Below are 9,348 nucleotides of genomic sequence, written 5' to 3'. Positions count from 1 at the left end.
TATCTCTTAACCATATTAACTATGTGCATAAAATTCATTATCATCCTGCATCTCATCTGCATTCAGTCAATAACTCTTTGAGTCATACTTCGAGTAACTCTAATATTTCTAGATGGAAGCCACCTGTAGAGGGTTTTATTAAACTCAACATAGATGCATCTTTTGATCACCAGACTAATGAATTTGGAACTGGCATTGTTATGAGGGATTTCACAGGTACCTGTCTCGGAATCAAAGGAACCTATGGAAATGGAGCATTAGGAGCAGAGGCGGGTGAGTGCATGGCTGTGCGTGAGGTATTATACTGGGCTAAAAGGCAGCAACTAACGAAAATACAAATAGAAGGAGATGCAAAGCTAGTATTAGTCCATCAACAGTCATTCATTACTCATTCAATGGGAAAATAGGAACTTAATAAAGAAGATCAAACATTTAATCTCTAGTTTTATTTCTTGTTTTTTTGTGATGATAACCAAATTGCTAATGCAATTGCAAGATCATCAAGAGAAACTAGACAAGCTTGTGAGAGCTATGGAAATTTGAATCCTTCTATCTGTAGTCTCCTAACAGGAGACCAACGTTTCACCAAGTAATGAAATTTCTTTCTTATCAAAAAGAAAGAAAAAAAAAGCTCATTAAATGTTTTTGTAGGTTGCTCCTTATCAGTTTTGTTAACCGGTGTATAAGTTAATAAAACCCAGTCCGGGAAATTATTTGTTGTGACTCGTCTAATTTGAGATCTGACTCGTTGGAATTTGCTTTCTCAAGTTTTCGTCTCACAGAGCGCATATACATTGCGATGATGAGACGAGTTGATGTAAACTTTTGAGCAGAACATATGTCCGACCCGAAAGGAAATGATGTTCTCGGCTGACGGAATGTTCCTGCCAAAACCACGTCTCTTCAAGAGACAATCATTCAACTTTCTTGCATCATTTCATCCCCAGAAGTCAGCTCCAAAACCTCCACATCTTCCTCTTCTTGCAGACAAGTGTACTTCGATGAACCAACTCAAACAAATCCATGCTCAGATGATCGTCTCTGATCGCATTCATGACGATTACGCTGCAAGTCGAATAATTTCATTTTGTGCTCTTTCTGACTCGGGCGATCTTAATTACGCGCTAAAAGTATTTAACACTACTCGTGCACCTAATTCTTTTATGTTCAATACTATGATTAGAGCACAAGCTAGTAGTTCAAACCCATTCGAAGCTATAATTCTCTATATCAAAATGAGAAAACTAGGTCTTATACCTGGTAAATATACGTTTCCTTTTGTTCTAAAGGCCTGTATTAATTGTTGTTCGCTAAATCCCAGCAAACAGATTCATGCCGATGTTGTAAAGTTTGGGCTGGAGTTGGATATGTATATCGTTAACGGTTTAATTCGTTGTTATTGTATTTGTGGCGATATGGGTGCTGCTCGAAAGTTGTTCGAAGAAGTACCTGAATGGAAATTGTTAATATGGACTGCCATTATTAGTGGGTATGCGCGAAACTTTTGCTCGAATGAGGCTTTGGCATTGTTTGATCAGATGCTTGGTCAAGGAGTTGAACCAGATGCTGCGACTTTGTCTTCTGTTTTGTCTGCCTGTGCACGATCAGGTTCTTTGGAGATGGGAAAACAGGTTCATGTTTATATAAAAGAGAAGAGAATTGAAGTGGGTTTGATCCTGGGAACTGCTTTAGTTGACATGTATGCCAAGAACGGGGAGATTTCTGTGGCTCGAAGTTTGTTTGACAAGATGGCGGAGCGCAATACTGCTTCTTGGAATGCCATGATTTGTGGGCTAGCTGTTCATGGGCATGCTGAAGAAGCTTTTCGACTGTTTCAGGAGATGCAGAAGGCAAAAATCGCTCCGAATTACGTTACTTTTGTAGGGGTTTTATCTGCTTGTTGCCATGCTGGTTTGCTCGAAGTTGGTAAGGAAATTTTTCTTTCCATGAAGAGGGTATACGGAATTGAACCCGGAATTGAACATTACGGGTGCATGGTCAATCTTCTCGGCCGAGGAGGGAAATTAGCTGAGGCTGAGGAGTTGATTAATGGGATGCTTTGTGAACCTGATATTGTTGTTTTGGGAGCTTTGTTGGGAGCATGCAAGGACCACTGAAATATCGAAGTTGCAGAGAAAGTGGTTAAGAAGATGCTCTATATGGAACCTCAAAATCATGGGGTTTACACTGTTCTGTCTAACATGTATGCAGACGCTGGAAGTTGGGCGGACGTGTTGAGGCTTAGGGAGGAAATGAAAGATGGAGGTGTGAAGAAGATACTAGGATGGAGTTTGGTAAATGGTAACAAGTAAGATATGTGAATTGTGAATCATGGGAAGAACACATAAACGAGCGACGGGTTGCTGCCTCCTGATTGCTAACTGGTTGCTGCCTCCTGATTGCTGACTGGTGCACATTCTAACCCCCGCATCTTGTCATTTTGATTGTACAACTGCTTTGTGGTTGTCATTCATGTTCAACAACAGTACGGAGTTGATTTACCTCTAGAATTTCATTTTCAGTGTTCTTTCTATGTTAAATACGAGTTGATCTGGTTCTCTTTTTGTTCTTAAGCTGGTCTTCTGAAACTTCAGAACCATGTCACCGACACAGAGATGAGATAGTCTAAACAAAGACAAAGAAAGTAACTACAGAAAATGTGTAAAATAAAGTTCGATGTATCCTAAGATTTTTAAAGATAAATTGAACAAAATTGTACGCATACATGGTCCAAATGCATCACAAACCAGACTTACAATCTCTAGCAGCACTTGTCACCGAAAATTTAAGGATCTGACCTCTAATTAAAAACATCTTGACTAACTATAGTATACTAGTTTCTTGAGCTTGAGCTTGTCCATTAGAAGCCCCACCCTGGAAAAGAAATGTCACAGAAAAAACAATGGCGTAAAACGGGTGAAATAGAGTGTCTTACATATATCAGACGCAAACAAGTGAAGTAAGTGATGGTGTTTGAATGTTTACCGTATTAGACAACTGATCTCTTATGCAATACATGGATTTCAGCATTGTTTGTAGAGTGTCTTTTTCCACTTGGAATTTCACTTCTGTTTCACCTAATACAGATTGTGTATCATCTAGGAGCTGCAGTATATTTGAGATATGAGTTAAGAAACAATATAACAGATTGCACCACCATTCTATCAGTAACGCTCTAAACCTGTGAAATATTCCTGACGTAGCCGATGGATAACGTATTGCAACAACCACTGTATAACCAAATACCTTCAAATTTATAACTGCAGCAGGATCTGTTGATTCTGTGTCATGATCTGCCATGTTCCATGTCATTGTCTTTAAACGAGGTAAAATTCCCTGGATAAGTATTTTCACACAAAAACCTGAATAAGCTTCATTTTTTCTAAACAAATGTAATGCCAAAATCCTAACAAATACATTGTCAAGTCACCAAATTGAAGCTCAACTGCAACATGGCAAGCACTGTTCTTCGAAAAAATTTGGCATACCTGATCCTTGTATTCGTCATTTCTCCACTCTCCTTGAAATTTCTGAAATAGAATCGTTAATAATCTTTGTAATTCCGGTGAAACTTCACGAGGAAACAGCTTTTGAATATCATTTTCATTGATACATCTTCTTATCAACATTCTTAAACATACCAATAGCTGCAGAACAAAAAACTGAGCATTAGAAAGAAAAAAAATCCCAGCAACCCCGATGCAAGTGGGATTCGGACCCAGACTTCTTGATACAATTAGCAAGCCTGAGCAAGGTTGGACACGTGCAACAACCCTAAATTCAAAACATAAACCCTACCAATAAAAAAGGTGGGGAAACAGAGGGGTTTAGTAATTACTGGATCAAGATCGTTTGCATGGTCAAGTTGGAGCATATCTTTGATAACATCACGATCAGTTGAATCAAGACCAGTTTTTCTTGTTCTCCATAGAGCTTGAAATATGTATTCGATTGATTCCTTGGAATTTGATCTCATCAATAATGGCAGATGTCCCCAAAGTGAATGTTCCATTAATCTTACAAATAAAGGAAATTCAAACCAAATAATGAAAGAAATTTAAAACCGAGTTTATCTGGACCTAATTTCAAACAGAGACTATCGAGTCTTGAGTTCAGGTTATCCCAAGAGGAGCGAAGAACTGAGCTGAGGGAGATAGTGTGTCGGGCAGCCTTTATCAATATGGACGAGTGTCACTAACATTCAGTTCTTTTTACAATTTTTTTTCGGTTTCTAACCAAACCGAAACCAATACTATCGGTTTCTAAAAATCTAAACCAAACCAATCCATTAACCATTGGTTCGGTTTCCAAATGGTTCCAGTTGGTTTCGGTTTGTCCCAGTGGTTTTCGGTTAATCGATAATTATGTCAGTTTCCTGAAACCGACAGTTCAAATGTTTAATAAACAAAAACCTAATCAAATTCAACGGTCAATAAACACTTTGTAAAACCCCCAATCAAATCAATGAAATCATATTACACAAAAATCAGATCTGGTGTTTACACCAATTTACAGACAAGAAAAAAATAAAAAAAATATCATAAACAGTTAAAGCTTACTCTAAATCTAGAGATTAAATGAAGATATATAGTATATCTTAATTTAGTTATTGACAAACAAAAAAAAAAGGAAGACGGGAAGAAGAAAGTCGAGTAGCAGCAGTAGCCGCCATAGTTGGGGGTGGAGAAGGGAGGCGACTGAGAGAAAATGAAAGAGAAAGAAGGAGAGTATCATACTGAAATATTGGATTTAGGGTCTCTATTTATCCTCTAAATCAGTTGGTAGAATCTAATACTTGGAAATCAACGATGGAAACTAAGTATAAAAATCAATTGGTTTTCCAATGGTTTTCGGTTCGTTTTTAGAGGTGAAACCAAACCAAAACCAACACTATCGGTTTTCCACTTTCTAAACCATAACCAATCCATTAGTAAATGGTTCGGTTTGGTTTCTTCCTAATCGGTCTGGTTCAGTCCGGTTCCAGTGGAAAACCGAAACCATGTTTAGCCCTACTTATATTAAAATTTAAACCTCAAAGAGGTCTACTACCTACAAGCCCATGTAGCTAGGAAAAGAAAGAGAAAAAATCCTCCACCCCAACGCTGACGAGTTTCGAAGGTATCATCACCCAACGACTTTACCACTGTACTACAGTGACATCTGCTTCTTTTTACAATTTAAAAGACCAATTATTATTTTTATTTTAAAAAACCAATTTTTATTTAAATTTATATCCATGGGATAGTAAAATGGGAAAATTAGGGTTAGGCCCCACCAATGGGTTGCCCATAATATCAGGCCCCTGGTAAAAAGAATTTTAAAACCAGACCCTGAATTAAAAATAATTTTAATTAAAAGTGAAATGATAAATTAGCCTCAAGTATATATGTGTTCCAACCTACCTTTCTCCCGTTCAGAAACCATTATTTCTTTTTCAGGAGAGAGGAAACATATTCAGATCAAAAAATCACTACAAAATCAAAAAAAAATTGTTAAAATCAGTTGCAAAACACAGATCGAAATCAAAACTATTGACCATCTGCTGAACCGTTAAACCCTAAATCACAGAAACATATCGAAAATCTTTAAATCAACAGTTTCATATTCCGTTTCAAAATAGAAAACCAAACTCTAAATCGCTGAGAAGATGAGAGGCAAGAGTTTGATGATGAAACAATATGTATGTTTTACTTTGAATCTATTAGTTTTGATTCTTTTGATTGACGCAATATTTTTTCTTCTTCTAAGAATCAGATTTATGGTTGCAAAACCCTAGAAACTCTAATTTGAAGATGTTTGTCTACATGTTTGACTGATTCAACTGCGAATTAAAATCAACTAATTTGATTTTCTTATGAAGATGAAAGGAAGGAAGAAAGCCCCTGAAGAAGATCCAGCAATAACGGGTACTAAGATTCAATCAACTAATTTTCCCTTAAGATTTACTATTGGGGTATATGTTTGTGATTTTGCTTGTGATGGTCTCATGTTATGCTTGTGAATTTTGCATGTGTAACTATATACAAATGAGCATGTGTAACTATAAGTTACACATTCAAAAATCTCACCAGTCACCACTGATACTATCAGTTGCACATTCAAAATCTCACCACTGACTTGTATTGTGGTTTGTATCTAGTTTTAGGTTGTGTTTAGCTTCTGTAACTTATAGTTACACATCCAGAAATGGGGTGTGTAAATTGAAGTTACACCTTCATATGCATGTGTAAGTTAAAAGTTACACCTTATAGCATGTGTAAGATTAAGTTACACAACACATTATAGCATGATTCAGTTTGTGTACTTGGCAGATACATAATCTTTTTAACATGATTTTGGTTTTTCAAATTAAAAGAGTGCATTTGATAATTACACAACTTACTGATTCATGTTGTTTTGTTGTGTGATGTGTACAGGAAAGTTAAGACATTCGTTCAATGCAATTTTGGACTTGGTTAAGGAAGTCAAACCAATTGGGATATCGCAAAGAGCAGAAAAGTATCTTAGAAAAGCGTCATACGGTAAGGTAGTGATGTTGTATTATGACGATTATGATATTAATGTTGCTAAGAAACCGAAAAAAATCTCCACGAACAAGCACGGGGTTGTAAAAACGTTAAATTGCTTTGATCGAGATGGTGATACACCCTATTCTTTCAAATTTAGAGATAAGTTCATACACTCTACACCGGAGAAGTATGCTGGTATACTTGCAATGAAAAGGATTGGAGGAAGTAAAGGTCAGAAGCTGTTAGAACGGTTTACTCTAAGTAAATTAGATGAAAACATCTTATTCAACAAGTATTTCTTTGATATTGGAGACATAGCACATGCAACAACAGTGAACAATAAGAAAATTATAGAGACTACAAACATGTGTTGATCAAAAACAAACCAACACGACTATAAACTCGGTCGAACTCGCATGTGTTGCTATCTCAAGCATGTTTTTCAATGTTAGTGATCAAAACTATAAGTCTTGATTTCTAATCTACTTATAGCTAAGTCTCGGACTAGGATAGAAAGTGTAGTTGAGCTCAAGACTCCATGGAAATCATCATACAAAGACTAAGAACTACTCAAGGAACTTGTGGAACTTCATCGACTAAAAGATATGTGGAGACTTGAACTTATCTATCACTCAAAAGTATATCTACTTTATCTCCTATCTTGAGACAAAATTCGTATTGCTATATAGACTTTGATTATACACATTTGCTATTTCGAGCCGAGTTTATCTTGCTTATCTATTTCTCGAAATATGTGTCGGTAAGCTTTCACTTTTGAAAAAGCGGGGGGTCTAACAACCACACCCAATATTTCGATTAGCAATCTGTATGGACTAACTCCAATATACTTTTAAGACAATCAACTAGGCAATCAGACTCAATCTTAATAAAAGTATATCAAAGAGTTATATCTCTCTTTCTCGATTCAATACTTACTTAAGCAAATAGAAATCTGTGAGTCTAATTGAATACAAGAGAAATCACTTGAACCGTACCAAAGACCAATGTTCAAGTATCAATCAATTTCAATCAACAACCAAAGGTTAAATTTCCCAATTGATTGATTTAACGCACAACCTGTGATATTTCAATTATATAACAAAATATAATGCGGAAAAGAAATACACAGACACCAGAAGTTTTGTTAACGAGGAAACCGCAAATGCAGAAAAACCTCGGGACCTAGTCCAGATTGAACACACATTGTATTAAGCCGCTACAGACACTAGCCTACTACATACTAAATTCGGTCTGGACTGTAGTTGAACCCCAATCAATCACACACTGATTCAAGGTACAGTTGCGCTCCTACGTCTCTGATCCCAGCAGAATACTACGCACTTGATTCCCTTAGCTGATCTCACCCACAACTAAGAGTTGCTACTACCCAAAGTCGAAGACTTTAATAAACAAATCTGTATCACACAGAAAAGTCTACGGTAATAGATAAATCTGTCTCCCACAGAAATACCTACGAGTTTTTGTTCCGTCTTTTGATAAATCAAGGTGCACATGAACCAATTTATAAACCAGACTTATATTCCCGAAGAACATCTTAGTATTATCAATCACCTCACAATAATATAAATCGTATGATGGCGAAACTAGATATTATGGAATCACAAAAGATGAGACGAAGATGTTTGTGACTACTTTTATATCTTGCCTATCGAAGAAATCAATCTCAAGTCAATCCTTACGATTGTACTCAGTACGATAGAAACAACAAGATCAGATCACACAACTACGAGAAAGTAGTATCGGTCTGGCTTCCCAATCCCAATGAAGTCTTCAAGTCGTTAACCTATAGGGTCTCGGTAGAAACCTAAGGTTAAAGGAGAATCGACTCTATCTAATACAACTGGTATCACACATGAGGTGTGGGGATTAGGTTTCCCAGTTGCTAGAGTTCTCCCTTATATAATCTTTTTAATCAGGGTTTGCAATCAATGTTAGCTTAGTAAATCAATATTCACCGTTAAATGAAAACCTGATTAGATTCAATCTAATATCTTTCAACTGTTAGATCGAAAATTAGCTTGTTACACACAAATGAAATGCACGTTAATCTAGGTTTGTGTAACCGTACCCAAACATGCACATCTAGTTGGTTCAACAGTAGTTAACCAAATGGTTAGCCATATGAGCACTTTCATATCAACCATATTCTTCTTTACCACAACTAGTTCAAATGACTCAAATGAACTAGTTAGAGAGTTGTTCAATTGCTTAGATCTTTATGATAGACACAATTGAAACAAAAACAATTTGATTCACTCGAATCGATTCATGAACTTTATAGCCACGGTTTGCAAACTTGCATTCCTTAGTTTATATAAGTTTAAGTTCACGAATAATCGTTTTTAGAAAATAACCAACTTAAGTACCCGGACTGATACGCGGACTTAAGTACCCGGAATAAGTTTGTAAATAGTTCACAAACTCCAGCAGATTTTCTCGGGAAGAGAACCTCCGACGGTACGAGGACTGGGTTCGCGGACTCTGTTCCGGTTTTCCAGATCAACAAAGTACGCATACTTTGGTTCAATAAATAAGGACTTATACATGTATGAGTTATCACACAATGCTTATATCCAACAATGGTTATATAATCTAAACTCTCATTTCAATCATTGAAACATTCTTAGAGGACGTTATATAGTTGTTGTTCACAAACCATTCTTCGTCAAAGCCATTTTCAAGTGATTGAAACTTAACATGACTTTAGTCACTAGTAAAGATGAACTTGGCTAAAGCGAAATCTTACCAACACATATTTCGAGAAATAGATAAGCGAGATAAACTCCGCTCGAAATATCAAATGTGTATAATCAAAGTC

The 9,348-nt window shown here is 36.4% G+C and overlaps 1 protein-coding gene and 1 pseudogene across 1 annotated transcript; one reads left to right on the top strand and one right to left on the bottom strand.

Moving 5' to 3' along the window:
• The first annotated feature begins 727 nt into the window (after positions 1-727).
• LOC113298425 lies at positions 728-2,677 on the top strand (annotated as a pseudogene).
• Positions 2,678-2,685: 8 nt separating this feature from the next.
• LOC113298426 lies at positions 2,686-4,128 on the bottom strand. Its single transcript, XM_026547168.1, has 5 exons — positions 3,839-4,128; positions 3,489-3,647; positions 3,247-3,336; positions 2,986-3,105; positions 2,686-2,874 (listed from the first exon to the last, which is right to left on the bottom strand). Exons 1-5 carry the CDS (start codon positions 4,010-4,012, stop codon positions 2,824-2,826), a joined length of 594 nt encoding a protein of 197 aa, XP_026402953.1. The 5' UTR covers positions 4,013-4,128; the 3' UTR covers positions 2,686-2,823.
• Positions 4,129-9,348: the final 5,220 nt, after the last annotated feature.

Source organism: Papaver somniferum, chromosome 7, assembly GCF_003573695.1.
Source record: "Papaver somniferum cultivar HN1 chromosome 7, ASM357369v1, whole genome shotgun sequence".
Classification (NCBI taxonomy): Eukaryota; Viridiplantae; Streptophyta; class Magnoliopsida; order Ranunculales; family Papaveraceae; genus Papaver; species Papaver somniferum.
This window is presented reverse-complemented; position numbering and strand designations above follow the sequence as displayed.

Bases quoted from the DNA above. Each gene is read 5' to 3' on its own strand.
- LOC113298426 (XM_026547168.1), bottom strand. From the start codon at position 4,012: ATGGAACATTCACTTTGGGGACATCTGCCATTATTGATGAGATCAAAT. The intron at 3,337-3,488 runs GTATGCCAAATT...ATACTTATCCAG, and splicing joins ATGACGAATACAAGGATCAG to GGAATTTTACCTCGTTTAAA. The intron at 3,106-3,246 runs GTATTTGGTTAT...AATATACTGCAG, and splicing joins CTGCAGTTATAAATTTGAAG to CTCCTAGATGATACACAATC.